This window comes from Myotis nattereri (assembly GCF_964212035.1).
Source record: "Myotis nattereri genome assembly, chromosome: 2".
Lineage (NCBI taxonomy): Eukaryota > Metazoa > Chordata > Mammalia > Chiroptera > Vespertilionidae > Myotis > Myotis nattereri.
The window spans coordinates 120,855,142-120,882,231 of NC_138076.1; the positions used below are offsets into that span (position 1 = coordinate 120,855,142).

General features: G+C 38.8%; 1 protein-coding gene across 1 annotated transcript in view; it reads right to left on the reverse strand.

Annotated features, from left to right (window-relative positions):
* ERC1 (ELKS/RAB6-interacting/CAST family member 1) overlaps positions 1 to 27,090 on the reverse strand; it is a 443,495-nt gene that overhangs the window by 291,676 nt on the left and 124,729 nt on the right. Inside the window, exon 7 of the mRNA XM_081083645.1 lies at positions 25,384 to 25,551. Within this exon, the coding sequence (XP_080939771.1) occupies positions 25,384 to 25,551 (168 nt within the window). The remainder of the gene's footprint in view (positions 1 to 25,383; positions 25,552 to 27,090) is intronic.

Genomic DNA, 27,090 nt, shown 5'->3' on the forward strand with positions numbered 1-27,090 from the left:
TTTCATTAGAATCAAATAAAATACCACTCTAAATATTACACTTAGAAATTAATCCTGAAATTTTGTGAGCACTTTCATAAGAAAAAGAAAATTTACATCAGTTAAATTACCATCAGATAATAGCAGGGTAAATGGATCTGAATCAAGGAGACAAAATGGAGAATTGTTATAAAGAGGTTGAGTATTGCTACTTCTATAAAAGTAGCATAATCCAGAACTATGTTTATCAAACTTCATGTGCATTACAATCACTTGGAGGGTTTAAACAGATTGCCAATCCTAGCCATCAGAGTTTCTGATTCAGTAGGGTTGAGGTTCAAGAATTAGTATTTCTAATTTCTAAGTTCCCAAGTGATGCTACACTGCTTTAGAAAATCTAATATTAGAAACACACCACAAGCATCACCAAGCATGCCACTTGCTGAATCAGATAATAAAATCTAGGTATTAGACACAATGCTTTTAGGACAAGCCCATAATGCACTTAGAAAGCTGTATAACACACAGCAAAAGTCTACTTTCAGACCCTAAGATAGTCTTCTGAAGTCTGGTATCCAGTTCCTTTTATCACTGAAGTTTAACAGCTTTTGTTAAATACAATTGTAAAATTACTGGAAAGCTAATGATAGTGCTTATTTTTAAATCTACCCATAGCAAATTTCATTAAGCATACTCATACACTACATTTTTTTATTTTTTGCTTTTCCACTAAGGATTTATAATTCAGCAAATAGTTACATATGTATTTGATTATAGTTAAAAAGGGAGGTATATTTCTTTCTTATTAAGAGAGTGCTGTTGAACAGGAATATAAATCATATATGAAAGCTACATATGAAATTTTTAATTTTCTAACAGCTACATTAAAAAGGAAAATGGGAACAGGCAAAGTTAATTTTAATAACATACTTTATTTAATCTAATATATCTATAATGTTATTTCAAACATGTAATCCATATAAAAAAAACTTACAAGCTATTTTACATTCTTTGTTTCATGCTAAATCTTCAAAGTCCAATGCATATTGTAATTTACATTTATATCACATCTCAGTTTGGACTAGCCATATTTCGAGTGATCAATAAACACATGTGACTGGGGACTACCACACTGACTGCAAATCTAAGATATCAAGTATGTTTCTATAAAACACCTTTAATCTTGAACTTGTCCTATATTATTTTTTGTATCTGAGTATGGATTAACCCACAAAGAAAAAACAAATAATATGGGTAATAACTTACATTTACAGTACAGCAAAACTCTCAGGAAAGATCTAATATTATAACTAAACTATAAGGTATCTGAGAACCAATACTGTGACTATGGTGGTACTGACTGCTCAGTATTACAGAAAATTTCCACCTGGCCAGTGTGACTGGATGGTTGAGCATCAACCTATGAACCAGGAGTTACTTACTGGTTTGATTTCTGGTCAGGGCACATGCCAGGGTTGTAAACTCAATCCCCAATAGGGGGCATGCAGGAGGTACCTGATCAATGATTCCCTCTCATTCTTTATGTTTCTATTTCTCTCTCCCTGTCCCTTCCTCTCTGAAATCAACAAAAATATATTTTTAAAATATTTTTTTAAAAGATAATTTCCTAGGTGACTAGTCTCATTTGAGACTGCTATAGTTAAGTCATTATGTACTTACAAATTATATCAAACTATACTGGAAAGGAAAGTATGTAAATTAACCAGCTTTCACTTTGCTAAACTATATTTCTCCCAACCACTTAAACGTCACCAAGCCAAAAACTGGGGAAGCAATCATTTTATGTCCCACTTATAATCCTTCACAAGCTCTACTGACAAACACTCTTTTACCTCCAATTTTCTTTTATTCTACTTTAATAAATAATATATAGTTAACCAGATTATATTCTGGGAAGGTCCACCTAAGAACTTTCATACTGTAAAAATCCTATTTCTAAAACAATTCTTTTCTTTCATCTATGCCTACTAAATCTACCCTTTGTCCACAAGGTAACCTCTATTCTATCATACCTATTTTTTTGTTGTTGTTGTTATTCATCTCTATTCTGGTCTCACTTGTTTTTCTCCCAGCCTGAGCAATCCATTCAAACAATCTCACATCATCACCTTTCTTTTGTAGTCCTATTTATTTTACAAATATTTACTCCTATATTAAACCATTTTCTTCATTCTATCCTCTGACTTCTGAACCTGCCTGCATATGGTCAAGCATAGGCTTGCCAACCATATATACAGTACTAGGGGCCCGGTGCACAAAATTTGTGCACAGGGAGGGTCCCTAGGCCTGGCCAGCGATCAGGGCTGATTGGGGCCTTCCAGCTGCTGGCCGGGGTCTTCCTTCATTCTGCACCACCGCCTGGTGGTCAGTGCACATCACAGCGAGCGATTGAACTCCCAGTCTCCCATTGAACACCCAAGGGGACACTTTGCATATTAGCCTTTTATATCTATATATAGATAAGCACTATGTTAAGCACTGGCTCTCCAACATCGCTGAGGGGTCCCAGATTGCGAGGGGGCACAGGCCACGCCGAGGGACCCCACCAGTGCACGACCAGGGCCGGGGAGGGACATGGGAGGTTGGCCAGCCTGGGAGGGACTGTGGGAGGGCTCCAGGGCATGCCCAGCCCATCTCGCTCAGTCCTGATCGGCCGGACCCCAGCAGGAAGCTAACCTAACTGTCAGAGCATCTGCCCCCTGGTGGTCAGTGCACATCATAGTGACTGGTTGACTGTCTGCCCCCTTGTGGCCAGTGCATGTCATAGCAAGCAGTTGAGCAGCCTTAGCATATCATTAGCATATTACACTTTGATTGGTTGAACAGCCAACTGGTCGACCGGACACTTAACATATTAGGCTCTTATTACATAGGATATTAAAAATCCCCACAATTCTATCCCAAGCATTGAATTTTCTTCCCTCGAATTCTCCCTATGGAAAATTTCACTCTCCCATGGCCACCTAAGAAACTGGGGCTTAGAGAGAATAGCAGGCCCAAAATCTCACAGCTATAAATAAATCACAGAGCAGGAATTTAAGATTAAATGGTCTGTCTCCAAATTCCACGATCTTAACCAGTAAGTCCGTATTACACTCCTCCCCTCAGAGCTAGATAAAAGCGTACATACTATACGATTTCATTTATGTAAAATTCTAGAAAATGCAAACTAATTACAGTAATATAAAGCAGATAAAGGGTTGCATGGAATGAGAGAAGAAGAGAAGAGTAATGAAGAATATCAGGGAGGGACAGGAGAAAGGGAATACAAAGAGGTATTAAGAAAACTTTTGGGACAATATTATCTTGATTGTGGTGTTTGGATTTACAGATGTATGTGTCAAAACTTACCAAACTGTACATTTTAAATACATGCAGTGTATTTAATGTCAATACATTTGTGAATTTTTTTTTAAAGCAAATTAGAAAGCCTGGTATTAGCATAGGAATAAACCAGTAGACTTCTGCAACAACTCAACTACAGACCCACACACACACAGGGACCCACACATATATAGAACAGAGGTGACACTGATAAAAAGATAACGCATTTAATAAATTGTCTTTAGAAAACTGGCTACCCATATTGAGAGCAGGGCAAAAATCCCTAACTCATATCATACACAGAAATGAATTCTGGGTGAATTAAAGGTTTATATAAGAGAATCAAATCTTTAAACTTCTAAAAGGAAATATAAGAAAATGCTTTTAGTTAGCATAATGTCCTACAGGTCCTTTTTACAGCCAAGCAGTATTCCATGGTGTAAAGGTACCATAGCTGTTTTATCCACTCATCTACTAATGGATACTTGAGCTGCTTCCAAATCTTGGCTATTGTAAATAACACTGCAATGAACATAGGAGTGAAATAAGCCAGTCAGAGAAAGACAAGTACCATATGATTTCACTCATATGTGGAATTCAATGAACAAACTGAACAAGCAAAATAGAGGCAGAATAATAGATAGAAATCAGGCAGACAGCTCTGGCTGGGGGGGGGGGGAGATGGAGTTGGGGAGAGTGGAGGGATTGAGCGGGGGGGGGGAGATGGAGTTGGGGAGAGTGGAGGGATTGAGCAGGGGGCGGGGGGGCGGGAAGAGAAAGAACTGATGGACAGGGACAACACAGTAATGATTGCAGGGGAAAGGGGAGTGGGCGGAGATGGAAGAGGATATAGGAGGATAACAAGTGATGGGAAAAATAAAAGAAAGAAAATACTTTTAGGACACTGAGGCATGCAAGAATTTTTTTAAAAGACACAAAAGAGATACATCTTAAAGAAAAAATATTGGTAAATACACCTATATTAAAATTCAAAACTTCTACACATGATACCAATTTAGTGTTTGTTTTATTATTTTATCTAACAAAAATCAGACTAATGGTTGCCAGAGGGAAGGAGGTTCAGGGAACCGGGTCAAAAAGGTGAAGGGATTAAGAAGTACAAATTGATAGTCACAAAATACTCACAGGGATGTTAAACTACGTATAGGGAACATAGTCAATAATATTTTAAAAACTATGCACAGTGCCAGGTGAGTACCTGAAATAAAGGGGGAACACTTTGTAAAGTATGACTGTCTAACCACATACTTTGTGGTTATACATCTGAAACTAATATTGAATGCAAACTGTTACTGGAGGAAAACAAAGTAAGCAAAAGGTAGATATTTTGTGAACTGGCCAAAATTAAATATGATCCAATATTAAACTTCAATTTGCAAAATTTGTGACCATTTACAATCGTTCCAAAAAAATTAAGTACTTAGGTATAAATCTAACAAAACATGTATAAGATCTACCTGTTGAAAATTACAAACAGCTAATGAAAGATATTCAAAAATACCTAAATAAGTTCTTCACTTGAATACTATATAAAATATAAATTTGATATGTGTCAAGATAGCCATCTGCTTAAAATTTTCCTTGGGGACAAGGAAACAGAAAGTAATTTTTAGCAGTGATAAAAGAATGTGTTTTTCTGACAAATAGCAGATCTACAATAAGTCAAGCCCAGTGAATCCAAGAAATGTTACACTAAAAGTTTCTAGTGTGAGTGTCTGAAGTCAGCACTAAAAATCTCACAGCAAGAATTAAAATCCAAAGCAAAGCAAAGATGAATTACATGATTCCCACTAAATTCTCCAATGGTCTTTTCTAAAGTGCAAGATAACAAAAGTTTTTCAGTTTCCCTTGGCTGCTTTTCATGCAATGCAGAATTTAAATGTGCTGGTCTAGCGGTATGAGATAAAACAACCACAAAGACACTCAGCTACTACTAGATTAATTGCTCTGAATTCTAAACTGATTTTTAGGTTTGGAGTGAACTAAAATTCATAGTATATTTTCTGTGAGGTCCATATTTTGCAAACCACAAAAAAACATACTCAGTAAAGCACATCAGAGACTAGCAGGACACACAGTCATCACCCTAACATCATTCCTGGCAGGAGGAATAAGACGTTGTTTATTCACATCAACTGAGCTGGAGAAACAGTGTCCACCCAGCTTGACAAACATCAAGGACTGTGGCAAATATGTTACGCCAAATTCAACAAAAACAGGAGGTTTTTCTCTACAAGTTTTTCAATAGACATAAACAGAAAAGTGGCTACCTTGCTGTGCTGGCCTCTCAATGCTGACCATAAAACCACTAATGATCTCAACCAACACATCGCAACCTTCTTTTTTTACATCAATAAATAGATCTTTTAAATGTAGTAATTATTGCATGGGAACAATGGCTTGTTTCCTGTAAGTTCTCTCATGACTTTATGACTTTACCAATATGATTCACTCGCTTCCTAATTCACTGACTATGCCTTTTCAGTTTTCTTTACTGGATCCTCTGTCATTTCCCCCTCTTCACATTTTACTTTACACAACTTCTTCTGGAGAAACCAACTTCTTCTGGAGGTAGGCTTTAAGCATTATCTCCACGACAGCTTCCCAATCTTTATTCCACGCCCAACCAGTTCTAAATGCCAGAGATTCTAACAAAATTTCCTAGTTAAACCAAATATTCTATTGAATATTAAGTTTAGAGTAAGATATTTTTTAGAACCTTTACTTTTAAAAGACCTTTAAAAGATCATCTAATGTGGACCAACATTAAGTTAAATTTAAGTGTTATCTATTAATTTATCTTCTGAATTCTTCCTGTATCTGCCAATATTTCATACATTTTTAAAAAATTAAATAATCTGCCCTGGCCAGTATGGCTCAGTTAGTTGGGAGTCATCCCGTGAACCAAAAAGGTTGCTGGTTCCATTCCTGGTCAGGAAATATGCCTGAGTCTCAGGCAGGATCCCCAGTAGAGGGCATGCAGGAGGCAGCCAATTTATGTTCTACTCTCACATCAATGCCCTTTCTCTCTCCCTCTCCCTTCCTCTCTCTCTATAAAAATTAATAAAATATATACTTTTTTAAATTAAATAACCTAGACCTGGTCAGGTGGCTCAGTTGGTTGGAGCACTGTCCTGTACACTAAAAGGGGTTGTGGATTCAAATCCCATACAAAAAAAAGATTGCAGACACATACCTAGGTTATGGGTTCAATCCCTGGTCGAGGTGTATATGAGAGGCAACAGATCAATGTTTTCCTTTCACATCAATGTCTCTCTCCCCCATCTCCACTCTCTCTAAAAATCAATAAACATACCCTCAGATGAGAATTTTTAAAAAATTAAATAATCCAAACTCCAAATTTTAAAGCTGAGGAAATCAAAGCCCAAACAAAGTGACTTGCCCAAGATCACTAAGTATAATTTCCTACCACCAATTTCCCATTGTTCCCAGCTACAAAGGAGGCTAAATAAGGGACACTGGGAAATGGTGCTGACAACGTATACAAGTAAACCTTTCCTTTTAATTTACTTTTTACTTAAAGTATAGTAAGTATACAATCTTATATTGGTTATATTCATTTCAGGTGTTCAATATAGTGATTCAACATCTTTATACCCTACCATGTCATCACCTCACTAATTCTAGTATAAATCTGTCACTGTGTAAAGTTATCACAATATAATTGTCTATATTCCCCTTCCCCTTTTCAACCATTCCCCCATCTCATCTGGTAACTAACCCCTTGGTCTATGTTTCTAGGAATCTATTTTCATTTTGTTTAATTTGTTTGTTGTTTAAGATTCACATGTAAGTGAAACCATATGACATTTGTCTTTCTCTGCCTGATTTATTTCACTTAGTGTAATGTCACAAAAGGCAAGGATTCATTCCTTTTTATTGCTCTCACACATATTTTATTGTGTGAGATATATATGTCTTTACCCATCCATCTATATGTGGACACCTATGTTGCTTCCAAATCTTGGCTATCTACACTAATAAAAGAGAAAAATGGTAATTGGCGTACGGCGATACCGTTTTCATTGGCTAATCAGGGCTATATGCAAATTAACTGCCAACTAAGATTGGCAGTTAACTGCCAACTAAGATTGGCAGTTAACTGCCAACAAGATGGCGGCTAATTTGCATATGTAGGCACAATGCAGGGAGGCGAAAGGGAAAGCAGGAAGAAGCCCCCTGCCACTGACAGTGATCTGAAACCCAGGGGGGAGCTAAGAGCTGGGGGGCAGGGCAAAGGCGGCCCTGGGGCCGCCTTTGCCCTGCCCCCCAGCCATGATCGGAGAATCAGGCGCCTTTGCCGCCCTGGCCAGTGATAGCAGGAAGTAGGGGTGGAGCCAGCGATGGGAGCTGGGCACGGTCGAAGCTGGCAGTCCTGGGAGCTAGGGGTCCCTTGCCTGGGCCTAAAGCAGAGCCCACGATCGCAGCGCCCCCCGCTGCCCGTGCCGGACGCCTAGGCCAGAGGCGTTAGGCCTGGGTAGGGGCGGAGCCTGCAACCGCGGGGAGCTGGGGGTCCCCTCCCCAGGCCTGACACCTCTGCCGGAGGCCTCAGGCCTGGTCAAGGGGCCAATCCGGTGATTGGTGATTGGAGGGTGGTGAGGGTCAACTCCTCTGGCCGAGGCATCAGGCCTGGGTGGGGGGCGGAGCCAGGGATTGGGGGGATATGATGGTCCCCTTGCCGAGGCCTGAAGCCTGGGTCAGAGGCGTCAGGCTTGGGCGGGGGGTGGAGCAAGCGATCCGAGGGAGATGGGGGTCCCCTGCCCAGGCATGATTCCTGGGCCAGAGGCCTCAGGCCTGGGCGGGGGCCAGAGCCAGTGATCGGGGGGCGATGGGGGTCCCCTGTCCAAGCCTGACACCTCTGGCGGAGGCGTCAGGCCTGGGCAAGGGGCTGATCAGGCGATCGGAGGGTGATGGGGGTCAACGCCTCTGGCGGAGGCGTCAGGCCTGGGCAAGGGGCCGATCAGGCGATCGGAGGGTGATGGGGGTCAACGCCTGAGGGCTCCCAGTATGTGAGAGGGGGCAGGCTGGGCTGAGGGACACCCCCCCCCCACCCAGTGCACGAATTTCGTGCACCGGGTCCCTAGTTGTATATATAATGCTGCAATAAACACAGGGAAAATTTTCTCCAAAGAAGACATACAGTTGGCTAACAGACATATGAAAAGATGTTCAACATCACTAATCAACAAGGAAATGTAAATCAAAACCACAATGGGATACCACCTCACAGAAGTCAGAATGGCTATTTTTAAAAAGTCAACAAATAACATTTGTTGTTGAGGATGCGAGAAAAGGGACCCCTTGTGCACTGCTGGTAGAAAAGAAAACTGGTTCAGCCCCTGTGGAAACAGTATGGGTATTCCTCAAAAAAATAAAAATAGATATATCATATGACCCAGAATTCCACTTCTGGGTATTTATCCAAGGGAAACAAGTAAAATTTTTTAAAACGCTATTTCAACAGACTGCACAGAACTCTGTAGAAGCTTCATACCTGACAAAAAGCTGAGGAGCTCAGAGAAATATCAAAAAAGACATTTCACAGTACACAGTTTATTTGTACTTTGTTTACAAAAAAAATAAAGTTGCAAATTTATAATCTACAAAATCAATGTCAACATCGTCTCCACCCACTTTCCCTTGAAATTTTGTAAAGCAGAAAAAGAAGACACAAATTGGCTACATAAAGAGTATACTGTGCCCTGACTAGTGTGGCTCAGTTGGTTGGAGCACCATCCCATACACAAAAGCATCGAGGGTTTGAATCCCAGTCAGGGCACATACCCTGGTTACGGGTACTATCCCCAGTCAGAGCACATACAGGAAGCAACCAAACAATGTTTCTCTCTCATATTGATGTTTCTTTCTTTCTTTCTCTTTCTCTCTCTCTCTCTCTCTCTCGCTCCTCTCTATAATCAATTTTTTTAAAAAGAGTGTATACTGTAATAAGCATCTCCAGTGGAAATGTTAATGCTCTTACTCTCTGCAAATCCAATAAAGTAGTTAGCCAACCTAGTTCTATCTTGACCACTCTAAGCCAACACATCAGTAATATTTCCTCATTCTGGTATCAGAACAGGTCAATTAAGCCTTAAAGCCCTCTCTATATGAAAACGCTTAGAATCACGGAGAATTTCCACACTGGAAGGACCCTTAGGGCTGGCTACCTGATTAAATCTCTCATTTAAAACTTGAATCTCTTCATACAATATCCCTTTTAATCAGGCATCTAGTATTTTAACATCTCCAGTGAAAACCAGGTACATGGTTCTTCTCTAGAGGATGCCCATACACTGCTTTTTAACAGCTATAGTAAAAAAGCTAACTCTTGAAATTTTAGAAAATGTTTTTCTGTACTTTTATCCATTGGCCCAAGTATGACACCTTAGGTCACATTCTCTTGCATGTAACAGCCATTTAGATACATGCAGACTATCATGTACTCCAAAGAACATTTCTTCTCTAAGCTATCCTTCATGTGTTCCTTATCATGCCATGGTGTCAGATGCTTTGAGTCTAAACATGCTTAAATGTGCCAATGTCTCTTAAATCACTGCACCCAGAACTTAATATTTTAGGTGTGGTCTAATCACCTCATTCTTATTTCTAGATACTTCTAAAACAACTTGAAGATTGCAGCCCTGCCAAAGTGGCTCAGTGGTTAAGCGTCAATGTATAGACCAGGAGGTCACGGTTCGATTCTCAGTAAGGGAGTATGCACATGTTGCGGACTTGGTCCCTGTGTAGGGAGTGCAGGAGGCAGCCAAACAATGATTCTCTCATCACTGATGTTTCTTTCTCTTTCTCTTTCTCTTTCTCGTTCTTTCTCTTCTCTTTCTCCCACTCTCTCTCTCTCTCTCTCTCTCTCTCCCCCTCCCTCCCTCCCTCCCTCCCCCCCCCCCATTCCTCTCTGAGATCAATAAAAATATATTAAAAAAATGAAAAAGAGAGAGACTAAAAATGGCAGCAGGGTAAATGGAAGCTCACAAACACACTCCCAGGACCAAACTGGAATTATAACTAAAATAAAAAGAAGAAAAAAAAAACATACTGAATAATCAACTGAAGACTAGCTGGAAGAACCCTGATAACCAAAGACAGAAAGTAAAGACCACACAGAATCGGATAGGTAGGTCGGAGGTGTGGAAGGGCGGAGGTGCAAAAGGGGTGGCAAGGCTACCAAAGACAGCAGCTGAAGTTCTGGAGAGATATCTCAAGTGTGTGTGTGTGTGTGGGGGGGGGGGGGGGGGGTTCCCAATGAGAACTCCAGGGTCTAATCCCCAACCTGGGGCCCCCAGGAGAGAACCATAACTGAGAAAGGCACCCACATAACATCTGGCTGTGAAAAGCAGCAGGGTTGCTGTTTGCCAGGGAAAGACAGCTGGAAATGCAGGCATCCTCTTAAAGGGCTAGCACACAAAATTTCAAGTGCATCCGCTTACCTTGGGCTCCGGCAGAGTGGACTGGAGCTGTGTAAGCATAAGCCAGAGTTGGGTACTCTGGGGTTAGAGCTCAGAAGGTAGACACCCCAGTTTCCTGTGCTGAGTCATTCCCTCATGCTGTGGAGGTCATCTTTCTCAGGCAGACCTCTGCTATCCAGGTGGTATTTCTTTGGGGGAAACCACTTGCCCCACCCTGTGAAGTTTCTGAGGCCCATAAAGAGTCTGAGAATAACAATTACCCTCCAGGCAGAAGCAATTGCCCCACCCTGTTGGAAAACCTCTCACCCCTCCTATGGACAATTGCTTGAGGCTACTCCAGACTGAATCCAATCAGTGTGTAGGCAGAGGCGGGTCTCCAGAGGCTTTAAGTCTTTGCCCAAACTAATTAGTCAGAAACAACTGGGTCCCTGCCGCAGACAGCATCCCGGATTGCTCAGAGAAGCAAAAGCCAGCAGGACCCCAAAGGCCTGAAGCTGAAATCTGCGGGACCAGCTCCATGGAGGAAGAGAGTACAACTCAGAACAGGGACAATCAAGATGTGAGACCTGTTCTAGTTGGTTTGGCTCAGTGGATAGAGCACTGGCCTGTGGACTGAAGGATCCCAGGTTTGATTTCACCCAAGGGCACATACCTAGTTTTCAGGCTCGATCCCCCCAGTAGAAGGTGTGCAGGAGGCAGCCAATAAATGATTCTCTCTCATTGACATTTTATCTCTGTATCCCTCTCCCTTCTTCTATGAAACAAATAAAAATATATTTTTTAAAAAAGATGTGAGACTCAAGGCAGATCCAGCCTCTGCGCTATGGAGTCCCCAACTATTGAACTACTAGGGGATTCAATCTCTCAGACCTCAATGAGGTTGCCCAAGGCCAGAAAGGGGCAGTGACTCACATTCACCTTCACTAGAGAAGCTCCCAGGAGGCTCAAGATAGATACAACAAGTGACCAGATTCAATGACATCAGAGCAACATGCAGTGAGCCCCACAAATAGCAGACCCAAAGCACCTATGTAACAGCTGGCACAATGACATTAATGTTGAACCTCACTGGCAGCAAGTCCGAGGGGAGATCCTTCCCACAAATGGGATATCAACAATCCAATCACAATTAAAACAGAAGAACCCAAACAACACACACAAGGGGCATTCCTAGAGCATCCAGCTCAGGTGAACAAAGAGACTACACCACTGGACCCCTCAAGACACTGTCTACATAAGGCCATCCCACAAAGACTGGGAGGCATAGCAGTCCTATCTAATACGTAGAAGCAAATACAGGGAGACAGCTAAAATGGGGAGACAAAGAAAAAACCTCCAAATGAGAGAAAAGAAGGAATCTCTGAAAAAAGAACTAAATGAGATGGAGGCAAGCAACCTATCAGACATAGAGTTCAAAGCAATGGTTATAAAGATGGTTAAGGAACTTAGTGCAAATTACAACAGCATGAAAAGTGAAATAGAGGCGATGAACAAGAACCAGACAGAAATAAAGAATAATATATTTGACACCAAAAACACCCTGGAAGGGATTAAAAATAGATTGGATGAAGCAGAGGATCGAATCAGCAATTTGGAAGACAAGGTAGAAATAAATACCCAATTAGAACAACAAATAAAAAAAAGAAGTGAAAAGCAGGAAAATAGCTTCCAGGAGCTCTGGGACAACAAGAAATGTAAGAACACCCACTTTATAGGAATACCAGAAGGGGAAGAGGGTGAGCAGGAACAAAGAATGTGCTTAAAGAAATAATGATAGAAAACTTCCCTAACCTGGTGAAGGAAAATGTCACACAAGTTCAGGAGGCACAGATAGTAGAAATCAAGATAAACCAAAACAGACCCACACCTAGACACATCATAATTAAAATGGCAAATGTTAAAGGCAAAGAAAGAATCTTAAAGGCAGCGAGAGACAGAAAATTACCTACAAAGGAGTTCCCATTAGAATATCAGCTGACTTCTCAACAAAAACACTTCAGACCAGAAGGAAGTGGTATAAAGTACTCAAAGTAATGAAAAGTAAGGGCCTAAATCCAAGACTACTGTATCCAGTGAGGCTTTCATTTAAAATTGAAGGTAAAATAAAAAGCTTTCCAGAAGAAAAAAAGTTAAAGAATTATATTACCACCAAACCAGCAATTGAGAAGTGTTAAAGAAATTGCTTTAAGAAAGAGAAAAGGGCCCTAGACAGTTTGGCTCAGTGGATAGAGCGTCAGCCTGTGGGTTCAATTCCAGTCAAGGGCACATACCTTGGTTGCAGGCTCCTCTCCAGCCCAGGTCCTGGTTGGGGCTCAAGCAGGAGACAACCAATTGATGTGTATCTCTCACATCAATATTTCTCTCTGTCTTTCCCTCTCTCTTCCACTCTCTCTAAAAATCAATGGAAAAATATCCTTGGGTAAGGACTTAAAAAAAAGAAGAACCTAGAACAAGCTCTCCAAAAAGAGAGCTTTTATTTCATCTGGAATAAAAAGAAAAGGCCCCAAATAGCCACAGCAATCCTGAGAAAGTAGAACAAAGTGGGAGAGATCACAATACCAGATATCAAGCTCTATTCCAAGCCACAGTTCTCAAAACTGCCTGGTACTGGAACAAGAACAGATATATAGACCAATGAAACAGAACAGAGAACCTAAAAATCGACCCAAGCCATTATGCTCTATCAATATTTGAAAAGGGGGTAAGAGAATACAATGGAGTCGAGACAGTCTCTTCAATAAATAGTGCTGAGAAAATTGGTCAGATACATGCAAAAATATGAAACTAGATCACTAATTTACACCATACACAAAAATAAACTCTAAACAGTTAAAGGACTTAAATGTAAGATGGGAAACCATAAAAATCTTCGAAGAATCCATAGGCAGCAAAATAGCAGACATATGTCATAGCAATATATTTACCGATACACCTCCTAGGGCAGTGATGGCGAACCTATGACACGCGTGTCAGAGGGGACATGCGAACTCATTTTTTTGGTTGATTTTTCTTTGATAAACGCTATTTAAATATATAAAATAAATATCAAAAATATAAATCTTTGTTTTACTATGGTTGCAAATATCAAAAAATTTCTATATGTGACACAGCATCAGAGTTAAGTTAGGGTTTTTCAAAATGCTGACACGCCAAGCTCAAAAGGTTCACCATCACTGCCCTAGGGCAATAAAGAAAAATGAGAAAATAAACAAATGGGACTTCATCAAAATAAAAAGCTTCTGCACAGCAAAAGAAACCATCAACAAAACAACAAGAAAGCCCACTGCATGGGAGAACATATTTGCCAATGCTATCTCAGATAAGGGTTTAATCTCCAACATTTACAGGGAACTCACACAACTTAACAAAAGGAAGATAAACAATCCAATCAAAAAATGGGCAAAGGACCTAAATAGACACTTTTTGAAAGAGGAGATACAGAAGGCCGGGAGACATATGAAAACATGCTCAAAGTCACTAATCATTCAAGTGATGCGAATCAAAACAACAATGAGGTACCATCTCACACCTGTCAGAATGCCTATCATCAACAAATCAACAAACGACTAGTGCTGGAGAGGATGGGGAGAGAAAGAAACCCTCATGCACTGCTGGTGGGAATGCGGACTGCTGCAGCCACTCTAGAAGGCAGTACGGAGATCCCTCATAAAGTTAAAAACGGAACTCCCATTTGATCCAGTAATCACACTTCTTGGAATATATCCCAAGAAACCAGAAACACCAATCAGAAAGGATATATGCACCCTTATGTTCACAGCGGCACAATTTACAATAGCTAACATTTGGAAACAGCCTAAGTGCCCATCAGCAGATGAGTGGATTAAAAACTGTGGTACATCTACACAATGAAATACTATGCTGCTATAAAAAAGAAGGAACTCTTACCATTTGCAACAGCATGGATGGAACTAGAGAACATAATGCTAAGTGAAATAAGCCAGTCGGAAAAAGATAAATATCACATGATCTCACTCATTTGTGGAATATAATGAACAATATAAACTGATGTACAAAAACAGTTCCACAGACAAGGTGACTCTGAACAGACAGTCCAACCTCAGAGAGAAGGCGGGGGGGAGGGGGGGAGGAGTTGGGAGGAGGAGGGGTTAGAGATCAACCAAAGGACTTGTATGCATGCATATTAGCCTAACCAATGGACACAGACACTGGGGCAGTGGGACTTGTCTTCGGGGGTGATAGAGGCTGGAGGTGTCAATCGGGGAAAAAGGAGACATATGTAATAGTTTAAACAATAAAAAAAGAAGAAGAAAAGGAGACAGAGAGAATCCTAGCCATAAAAAAATTAAAATGGCAATAAAAATTACTTATCAATAATTACCTTAGAGCCTGCCTCAAGACTAAGAGCAGCAGCCTCATGTGGCCTGCCCCTGTCCAAGGAGCAGCAGCTGTGTGAGCAGCCCGCTTCCCCGTCCAAAGAGCTGCAACCACAGGAGCACTCTGACCTGTCCAAGGAGCAGCAGCCACACGAGCAGTCTTCCTACGTCTGAGGAAAGGCAGCCCTGCGCAGCCCGCCCCCATCCGAGGAGCAGCAGCTGTGCACAGCCCGCACCCTGCACTAGTCCGAGAAGCAGCAGCTGCATAGGCATCTTGCCCTCACCCAAGCAGCAGCAGCCGCACGAGCAGCCTGCCCAATCCGAGGAACAGCAGCTGTGTGAGCACCCCGTCCCCATCCGAGGAGCAGCAGTTCTGCAAGCGGCCTGGCCCCATTCGAGGTGCAGCGGCAGCCCACCCAGGTCGGAGGAACAGCAACCACACGAGCAGACCGCCCACATCCGAGGAGTGGCAGCTCTATGCAGCACGCACCGGTCCGAGGAGCAGAGCCACAACAGCCTGCACCTGTCCGACGAGCAGCAGCCGGTCCTAGGAGCAGTAGCCGCACAAGCAGCCCACCACATCAGAGGAACAACAGCAGCGTGCAGCCAGCCCCCATTCAAGGATCAGCAACCACGTGAGCAGTCCGCCCCAGTTCAAAGCGTAGCAGCTGCATGTGTAGCCCACCCCATCCAAGGAACAGCAGCCTCGTGATCAGCACATCCTCTGTCTGAGAACAGCAGCCTCATGATCAGCACATCCTCCGTCTGAGGAACAGCAGCTGTGTGTGAAGCCTCCCCCCACCAGCCAGAGGAGCCACCACAGTGGTGAACAAGCGCCCACCATAGGAGCTCCTGCCAACTGAGGAGCAGCTACTACAACAACTGCCAGAGGAGCAACCACAGCCCAAGGAGCCACTGCCATCCAAGGAGCAGCCCCTGAACGACTCAACATCTAGATATGTTGGTGAGATCAAACATGGGTAGACAAAGAAACCCCCAAAGGAAAGAAAAGGAGGACTCACCAAAAAAGCAGCTAAGTGAAACCAAGGGATGCAGCATGACAGAAAAAGAATTCAGATTTAGGGTCCTAGAATGCATAAACCGAATGGAGGAAAAAATCAACAACTTATGCAAGAAGCAAGAAGAAACAGATGAAAAAAATTAATAAATTATGTAAGAACCAAGAAGAAATGAAGACTGAAATACCTGCAATAAAACACACCAATGAAAGTTTCAACAATAGACTAGGAGAAGCGGAGGACCGAATTAGTGAATTAGAAGACAGGGAAAGAAAACACACCCAAACTGAACTGCAATTGGAGAAAAAAATTAAAAGACAGGAGGAGAACCTAAGGGAGCTATGGGACAACATGAAACAAAACAACGTATGAATAATAGAGGTGCCAGAACAACAGAAAGAGGAATAAGACTTAGAAAACCTGCTTCAAGAAATAATATCAGAAAACTTCCCTGAGGTGGGGAAGAAAAAAGTCACATAAGCACAGAGAGTCCCAAACAAGGTGAACCCAAAAAGATCCACACCAAGACACATCATAATTACCATGGGAAATGTTCAGGACAAAGAGAGAATCTTAAAGGCTGCAAGAGAGGGGGAAAGTTACATACAAGGGATCTCCCATTATATTATCAAATGATTTCTCAACAGAAACACATCAGGCCAGAAAAGAATGGACGGAAATTTACAGTGATGCAAAGCAAAGGACTGAATACAAGAATACTCTATCCAGCAAGGCTATCATTCAAAATTGAAGGGGAAATACGAAGCTTCAGAGGCAAAATAAGGCTAAGGGAGTTTATCACCACCAAGCCAGCAATGCAAGAAATGCTAAAGGGACTGGTGTAAAAAAGAAGAAATAAAAAGCTCAGAAAGAAAACGGCGAGAAAAAATAGAAATGGCTACAAACAAATACCTTTCAATAATAACTTTAAACGTAAATGGACTAAATGCTCCAATCAAAAGACATCGAGTGGCTGAATGGATAAAAAAAACATGACCCATACATTTGCTGTCTACAAGAGACCCACCTCAGAACAAGGGACTCACACAGACTGAAAGTGAAGGGATAGAAAAATATCTTTCCGGCAAATGGAAATGAAAAAAAAGCTGGGGTAGCAATACTTATATCGGACAAAATAGACCTCAAAGTGAAGGCCATAACAAGAGATAAGGGAGGCCACTTCATAATACTAAAAGGATAGATACAACAAGAGGATATAACCCTGATAAACATATATGCACCCAATGCAGGAGCACCCACATACATAAAAAACCTCCTGGAAGATATCAATGGAGAGATCGACAACAATCCAATCATAGTAGGGGACTTGAATACACCACTGATATCACTGGATAAATCCTCTAGACAAAAAATCGGAAAAGAAACAGCAATCCTAACTGATACACTAGATCAGATGGACCTAATTGACATCTTCAGAACATTTCACCCCAAAGCCACGAAATATGCGTTCTTCTCAAGTGCTCATGGGACATCTTCAAAAATAGACCACATATTGGGTCACAAACAAAGTCTCCCCAAATTCAAGAAGATTGAAATCATACCAAGCATCTTCTCAGACCACAAGGGCATAATATTAGAAATAAACTACAATAAAAACAACCCAAAATACTCAAACACTTGGAAGCTGAATAGCGTGTTATTAAATATTGATTGGGTTACCAATGAGAACAAGAAGAAATTAAAAACATCCTGGAAACTAATGACAATGAAAACACTACAATCCAAAACCTATGGGACACAATGAAAGCAGTCCTGAGAGGGAAGTTTATAGCTCTACAGGCCTATCTCAACAAACAAGAAAAAAATGGTAGTAAATCATCTAAATCTACATCTCAAAGAATTAGAAAGAAAGCAACAAGAAAAGCCCAGAGTGACCAGAATGAAAGAGATAATAAAGATGAGAGCAGAAATAAATTACATAGAGACCAAAAAAACAATACATAAAATCAATGAAACCAAGAGCTGGTTCTCTGAAAGGATAAACAAGATTGACAAACCTCTAGCCAGGCTCACCACGAAGCAAAGAGAGAGGACCCAAATCAACAAAATCAGAAATGATGGCGGTGAAATAACAACAGATCCCACAGAAATACAAATGGTTATTAAAAAATACTATGAACAACTCTACTCCAACAAACTAGACAACCTGGAGGAAATGGACATATTCCTAGAAAAATACAACATTCCAAAACTCAGTATGGAAGAATCTAAAAATCTCAACATGCCAATAACTATGGAAGAAATTGAAACAGTCATCAAAAAGCTTCCCCCAAACAAAAGCCCAGGACCAGATGGCTTCACAGGGGAGTTTTACCAAACATTCAAGGAAGAACTAAAACCTATCCTCCTCAGACTACTACAAAAAATTCAAGAGGAAGGAACACTTCCACGCTCATTCTATGAAGCCAGAATCACCCTAATACCAAAACCAGGTAAAGACAACACAATGAAAGAGAATTACAGGCCAATATCCCTCATGAACATAGATGCCAAAATCCTCAACAAAATCTTAGCAAATCGGATCCAGCAGTACATCAGAAAGATCATACACCATGACCAAGTAGGATTTATCCCAGGGATGCAAGGATGGTACAATATCCGCAAATCAATAAATGTGATACATCACATAAACAAATTGAAAGAAAAAAACAACATAGTCATATCAATTGATGCAGAAAGAGCATTTGACAAAATCCAACACCCATTTTTGAAAAAAACTCTCAGCAAGGTGGGAATAGAAGGATCATACCTCAACATAATAAAAGTCATATATGACAAACCCACAGCCAACATCATACTCAATGGACAAAAACTAACACCATTTGCCCTAAGAACAGGAACAAGACAGGGATGCCCACTCTCACCACTCCTGTTCGACATAGTACTGGAAGTATTAGCCAATGCAATTAGACAAGAAGAAGAAATAAAAGACATCCAAATTGGAAAAGAAGAAGGAAAACTGACCTTATTTGCAGATGACATGATATTATACATAAAAAACCCTAAAGACTCCATCAAAAAACTATTAGACTTAATAAATGAATTTGACAATGTAGCAGGATACAAAATTAACACCAAGAAATCTATGGCATTTCTATACACCAATAGTGAACTTACAGAAAGAGAGACTAAAAAAACAATCCCATTTACCATTGCACCAAAAAAATTAAGCTACCTAGGAATAAACTTAACTAAAGAGGTAAAAGACCTCTACTCAGTAAACTACAGGACGTTGAAAAAAGAGATAGAGGAAGACATAAACAGATGGAAGAACGTACCATGTTCTTGGATTGGTAGAATTAACATCATTAAAATGTCCATATTACCCAAAGCAACCCATGAATTCAACGCACTTCCCATTAAAATACCAACAGCATATTTCACAGACCTAGAACGAACTCTCCAAAAATTCATCTGGAATAAAAAAAGACCCCAAATAGCTGCAGCGATCCTGAGAAAGAACAAAGTAGGTGGGATCTCAATGCCAGATATCAAGCTGTATTACAAAGCCACTTTTCTCAAAACTGCCTGGTACTAGCACAAGAACAGACATATAGATCAATGGAATAGAATAGAGAACCCAGAAATTGGCCAAACCAATATGCTCAATTAATATTTGACAAAGGAGGCAAGAACATACAATGGAGTCAAGATAGTCTCTTCAATAAATGGTGTTGGGACAATTGGACAGATACATGCAAAAAAATGAAACTAGACCACCAACTTACACCATACACAAAAATAAACTCAAAATGTATAAAGGACTTAAATATACGACGGGAAACCATAAAAATACTAGAAGAACCCAAAGGCAACAAAATCTCAGACATATGCCGAAGCAATTTCTTCACTGATACAGCTCCTAGGGCAAATAGCTCCTAAAGAGAAAATAAACAAATGGGACTACATCAAAATAAAAAGCTTCTGCACAGCAAAAGAAACCATCAACAAAACAACAAGAAAGCCCACTGCATGAGAGAACATATTTGCCAATGTTATCACCGATGAGGGTTTAATCTCCAACATTTATAGGGAACTCATACAACTTAACAAAAGGAAGATAAACAATCCAATCAAAAAATGGGCAAAGGACCTAAATAGACACCTTTCAAAAGAGGACATTCAGAAAGCCAAGAGATGTATGAAAACATGCTCAAAGTCACTAATCATCCGAGAGATGCAAATCAAAACGACAATGAGGTATCATCTCACACCTGTCAGAATGGCTATCATCAACAAATCAACAAACAACAAGTGCTGGAGAGGATGCGGAGAAAAAGGAACACTCGTGCACTGCTGGTGGGAATGCAGACTGGTGCAGCCACTATGGAAGACAATATGGAGTTTCCTCAAAAAGTTAAAAATGGAACTCCCATTTGACCCTGTGATCCCACTTCTACGAATATATCCCAAGAAACCAGAAACACCAATCAGAAAGGATATATGCACCCCTATGTTCATAGCAGCACAATTCACCATAGCTAAGATCTGGAAACAACCTAAGTTCCCATCAGTAGATGAATGGATTAGAAAACTGTGGTACATCTACACGATGGAATACTATGCTGCTATAAAAAAGAAGGAACTCTTACCATTTGCAACAGCATGGATGGAACTGGAGAGCATTATGCTAAGTGAAATAAGCCAGTCAATGAAGGAAAAATACCACATGATCTCACTCATTTATGGGTAATAAAGACCATTATAAACTTATGAACAAAAATAGATACAGAGGCGGAGCTGCCTTGAACAAACTGTCAAACTACAGCGGGAAGGCCGGGGAGTGTTGGGTGGCAGGAGGGGGGTGGTAAGAAATCAACCGAAGAACTTGTATGCATGCATATAAGTATAACCAATGGACACAAGACACTGGGGGGTAGGGGAGGCCAGGGGATTGTCAAGGGCGGGGGAAAAAGGAGACATATGTAATACTCTTTGTAATACTTTAAGCAATAAAACAATAAAAAAATAAAATAATAATAATAATAATTACCTTAAATGTAAATGGATTAAATGCTCCAGTCAAAAGACATAGGGTGACTGAATAGATAAGAAAACATGATCCATATATATGCTCTCTACAAGAGAGCCACCTCAGAACAAAAGATACACACAGACTGAGAGTGAAGGGATAGAAGAAAATATTCCATGCAAAAGGAAAGGAAACAAAACCTGGGGTACATACCGTATCAAACTAGATTTCAAAACAAGGGCCATAACAAGAGACAAAGAAGGCCATTACATAATATTAAAGAGAATGATTCAACAAGAAAATATAACCCTTGTAAACATATATGTACCCAATAAAGGAGCACCCAAGTACATAAAAACTCTTGACGGACTTTAAGGGAGAGAATGACTACAATACAGTCACAGTAGGGGACTTTAACACCACACTGACATCACTGACCTTCCAGACAAAAAATTAACAAGGAATCAGATCTTAAATGACATACTAGGTCAGATGGACCTAACTGATATTAACAGAACATTTCACATTTTCAGATACATTTTTCTCAAGTGCACCTTGAACATTTTCAAAGATAGACCCCATGTTAGGGCACAAAACAAGTCTATACAAATTCAAGAAAACTGATATAATACCAAGCATCTTCTCAGAACACAATGGAAAAAAGTTAGAAATCAACTACAATAAAAAAAATTCAAAAACACTTGAACAGGCTAAATAGCATGTTATTAAACAATGAATGGGTTACCAATGAGATCAAGCAAGAAATTAAAAACTTCCTGGAAACAAATGAAAATGAACACACAACCACCCAAAACCTATGGGACATGGGGAAAGTAAGTGAGAGGGAAGTTTATAGCACTGCAGGTCTACCTCAAGAAACAAGAAAAAGGACCAATAAACTATCTAACCCTACAACTAAATGAATTAGGAAGAGAACAGAAAGGAAAGCCCAGAGGAAGTAGAAGGAAGGAAACAATAAAAATCAGAGTGGAAATAAATGACATAGGAAAAAAAAAAAAGGGCACAAAAGATTAATACATCCAAGACCTTATTCTTTGAAAACATAAAATTGATGAACTCCTAGCCAGACTCATCAAAAAACAAAGAGAGAGGACCCAAATAAATAAAATCAGAAATGAAAGAGGCAATATAACAAACACCACAGAAATACAAAGGATTGCAAGCAAATACTATGAACAACTACATGCCAACAAACTGGACAACCTGGGTGAAATGGACAAATTCCTAGAAACATACAATCTTCCAAAAGTCAATCAGGAAAAATCAGAAAAACCTGAGTAGGCCAATAACAACTGATGAAATTGAAGCAGTAATTTAAAAACTTCCAGCAAACAAAAGTCTTGGACCAGTTGAATTTTAGCAAACATTCAAAGAAAAACTAATACTTGTCCTCCTCAAACTATTCCAAAAAGTTACAAGGAAGGAACACTTCTAGGCTCTTTTTAAGAAGCCAGCATTATGCTAATTCCAAAACCAGTTAAAGACACTACAAAAAAAGAAAATTACAAGCCAATTATCTCTGATGAACACAGATGCTAAAATCCTCAACAAAATATTAGCAAATAGAATCCATCAATATGTTAAAAAGATCAGACACCATGATCAAGTGGGATTTATTCTGGGGAGGCAAGGCTGGTACAATATTCGCAAATCAATAAATGTAATACATCACATAAACAAACTGAAAGACAAAAACCACATCATCATATCAATAGAAACAGAAAAGGCATTCAAAAATCAGATCTTTTCTAATATCCCTTCTTTGCTTAATGAATTTTAAAATTAAAAAAAACTCCTTGATACATGTTCTTTTTCATATGTGCTGAATTTAGTGATTTGAAAGTTAAATTAAAGTCTAGGGTAGCTGCAGAGAGAAAAATAAAATCAATATCAAATTTCAGAAATATATGAGAATTTTCAGAGTTGGTTCAAACTACCTATTATGGGCTCTAACATGAGAATGTTGCTTTGGAAAAAGTGACTTGTCAAGTGTCATCGAATTAACATAAGAAAAAAAAGTAAATACTAATAGGTAGGTATATTACATACATATAATCATCCCAAATTCAAAAGCAAGTTAGCTTATATAGTGTTACATTTTAAGATGAGACTGACATATTTGAGCAATTGTCCCAGTAACTTATGAGGTAATCACTGAAATTCAGTTACTCCCATAATAGCTAAAAACAAATATAAAAACCATTCAAGAATGACCGCAAATACAGTCTTTATTCTCTACGGTTCCAGAAACCAATCACAAGCCCATCTGTGTGAGACCTAGTTAATAAGAACATTATTTGAGAGGGGTACAAAGAGAAGGATGGATTGCCGAGAGGAAAAAGTCATTTATTAGAATGTGACAAGCTTTTAAATGTTTGCATTATCATTAACCAACTGCCTGGTTGTTTCCCACCCTGCAGACTCCATTCAAAGCTATCAGAGGAGCAAAACTGGAAAGCAGGCTCATGTCTAAAACACTCACACCCTCTTCTGACCCTTTTGGAGTACTGCATGCACACCTGTTACTGAAGTAGAAAACGCTAATAAAACTATAAATTAATAACAATGCAAGTAACATTTTCTACATAATTTTATATTCAAAATTCCCTTAATAAACCTAAATGTAGCTTAATAAAAATGTGAAAGACCAAATCTTCTATATAAAATTTATGCCCATGAAAAGAAAACCAACTATGTTCTCTTAACATTTTAAAAGTTTATGTATTTGCTAATTTTATTATAAAAATTACGGTAACATTACTTTGTGTGCCAGACACTGGGTATGAATAAACTAGTTCAATCCTAACAACAACCTTATGAGGCAGGCATCACCTTACAAATATTTAAAGTGAGGCACAATGAAGGTAAACAGCATGCCCAGGATCATGCACCTGGGTGGTAAGGCTAAATTCAAACTCAGTAACTGTGATGCTTACTAACTGAGAGACTTATTTATACCCAAAATATCCCTCTGAGTTAAAATGAAGTTGATATAATAAAATTAAACATAATTTAAATAGAGAAAAAATTTAAGTTATAAGGAAAATAAGTCATCCAAATCTCTAATTTTAAACAAAGTCCCAAATGGTACAAAAATATTATATGAAATAGTTTTGGTCATTTTCACATTCCATCTCTCTTGAAGATTCTGATCTAGGTATCTGGGATATAGCTTTTATGCATTCTTTTTACTCCCCATTCCTTTTTTCCATCAAACTATGCCCTTATTTATCTATGATCTGGTTCTTTAAAAGAAAAGAAAAAATCTAGTCCATACTGTATGCTTTATTTTTCTCCTATAAAGCAGAACTACTTACCTATTCCTATCTAAATTACCTACTTCATTGAAATATTTCCACTGCCTGGCTGGTGTGGCTCATATTTGAGTGTCAGCCTATGAACCAGGAGGTTAGAGTTTGATTCCCAGTCAGGGCACATGCCCAGGCTGCAGGCTCAATCCCAAGTAGGGAGTGTGCAGGAGACAGCCTATCAATGATTCTTTCTCATCAATGTTTCTATCTCTCTCTCCCTCTCCCTTCCTCTCTGAAATCAATAAAAATATATTTTTAAAAAGATATTTGCATTAAGACAGTAAATCCAAATAGCATTACCAATTTCTTCTCATTGCAAGCATGATATTCTCATCTGCCTAGAAATAGAGTATCCCTACTTGAAATCAGGGCTGATAGACTAATCTAAGATTTCTAAAAATACTAACAAACAGGATATGAAGGCACAGTGTCTAATGATCTGTAGTTCAAAAACAAGATCTATCTAGAACATCTCTAAATTCAGTTTGCCTATTTAAAGCTATTTATAATATAAAAAATTAAGAACACTTAATAATCCAAGCATGGGGTAACCAAACTCACTGCCATGCATGACCAGAAGATTCACCATGGTAAAGAACAAAACCTTCATTTAGATTTCTATTTTATAACTATGTTTTCATTTCACAATGCTAATTTAAAGTACACTTAGAGAAACCCAAAGTATTAAAAACATATAAACTGTACCAGTTTTAATTTGTTAGATCCAAAAACAAAATGGTTATATTTTAGTATAATAATTAATCATATTGCTAAAGAATTCATCATAACATTATGCTTATCTCCCAAATCTAAGCTATATAACAAAAAGAGCACAGGTAATACATATGAAAAGATGCCAAGGAATCAAGTCCCTGCAAATCCCAAAACCATTTTTACCTCTGTCTGCAGGATGGCAGCCCTTTGTTCCTTAGCAGTCAAGGACTCCTTCAGCACTTCAATGTGTTGCTTACTGTCCGAGAACTGGTTCGTGAGTGTTTCTAGCTTTGTCTGTAGAGCTAAGAGTTCTGTGTCCTTTCTGGAGAGCTCCTGCTTCACCTGACCAATCTATAGAAAAAAACAAAATGCTGTAAGGAAAATAGAAATAAAACACCCACCTCTGATCTGGATCTTTGACAAATCTAAGTCACAAGATATGAAACTAAAAGCAGCATTAATCATTAATTTTATGAGAGAACATAATTCATCTCTTTGCATCATCCAATCTTAGATATTCACAAAGCTTATTTGACTAATAGGGAAATTTCCAGTTTTATTTATTGTGTCTCTTAAACATTTTTTTAAATCCCTTAGAAAAGGAATGGAAAGAGAAAAATGCCAATTCAATTAGAATACTATGACACATTAATAAGAATATGAACTACACTTTTTTCATTTCGTGAAGTCAGGCCTTTTCAGAACATAAATCAGAATTAGTGTAGATGTAATTCAGAAAGGAAAAAACACTTCCTAGTATTGCTATTTAAATTTAAAATCAAAAGCTGACTGTGCTATATTTTTTATTAAGATTTTTCTCATTCTCAAAAGTTTACATAAAATCTTTATCTTAAAATCCACTTTGTATTATAAGACATTATAAATGTGTGCTTTTAAATATTTATAATTTTGATGAGTTGGGAGTATTGACCTAAAAAAAGATTTCGCCTACAAAATTATATTACCTGTAACATGCCATTCTAACTAAATGAAGATGACCTAAACCGAGAATGAATAACTCTTTCTGTAAGAATCTATATCATGTGTAATTTGACAGAGTAATTAATCCATATCAATAGGATTATTCATTCTCCTATAAATTTCTTTCATCTTAACTTAGAAATATTTATTTCTAACACCTCCTTTGCATTTGTGTTTCTAAAAATTTTTTAAATAGTCTTTTATTCTAAATGTAAGTCAAAGTAATAGAAATTAAATCTTCTTTTACATTATGTCTACTGCTTAGGAAGGTAACTGTGCACTGAAAGACAGATTAATTATTGGAAGTAGAAATATGACAAGAGGTCAATAATTTCAGTATCACTGATGAAAGGAAAAGTACTTTTTATTTTTCTAAAGAAAATATATGTAAAATATTTTATTGTAATAACCTTAGGTATAATGGGCAAATCTTTCCAGAACAATTTTCCATTAAGAAATATAAAATAAATTTTACTTTAATTAAAATTAGACTTTTTAAAAGCCCTAAGAATAAATTTCAAGAAGAAGACAAGCATTTTTCTCATATGCATAAACTCTCCATTTACAGATATAGTTATTCATTCAACAAATATTTGTGTACTTATTGCATGCAAAGTACTTGAGGGGACTAAGGACATCAGTGGAAGATAATTATAAATAGCATCTATTTTCATCCTGTAATATATAGAAGTTATCACATACTGGAATGGTATAGTGTCTTTCATGATATCCATTTACCAACAAACATCAAACATTAGTATTATCCTATCGCTAACATACAGAATGCACTAAAAACATATTTGCTGTATGAATGACTATTCAGGAGAAATGTTCCTCAGCTAAAGAACTATGGCTTAAAGAATACTCAAATTTCCAGCTAACTCTAATCATGTGATCAAAAATAAACAT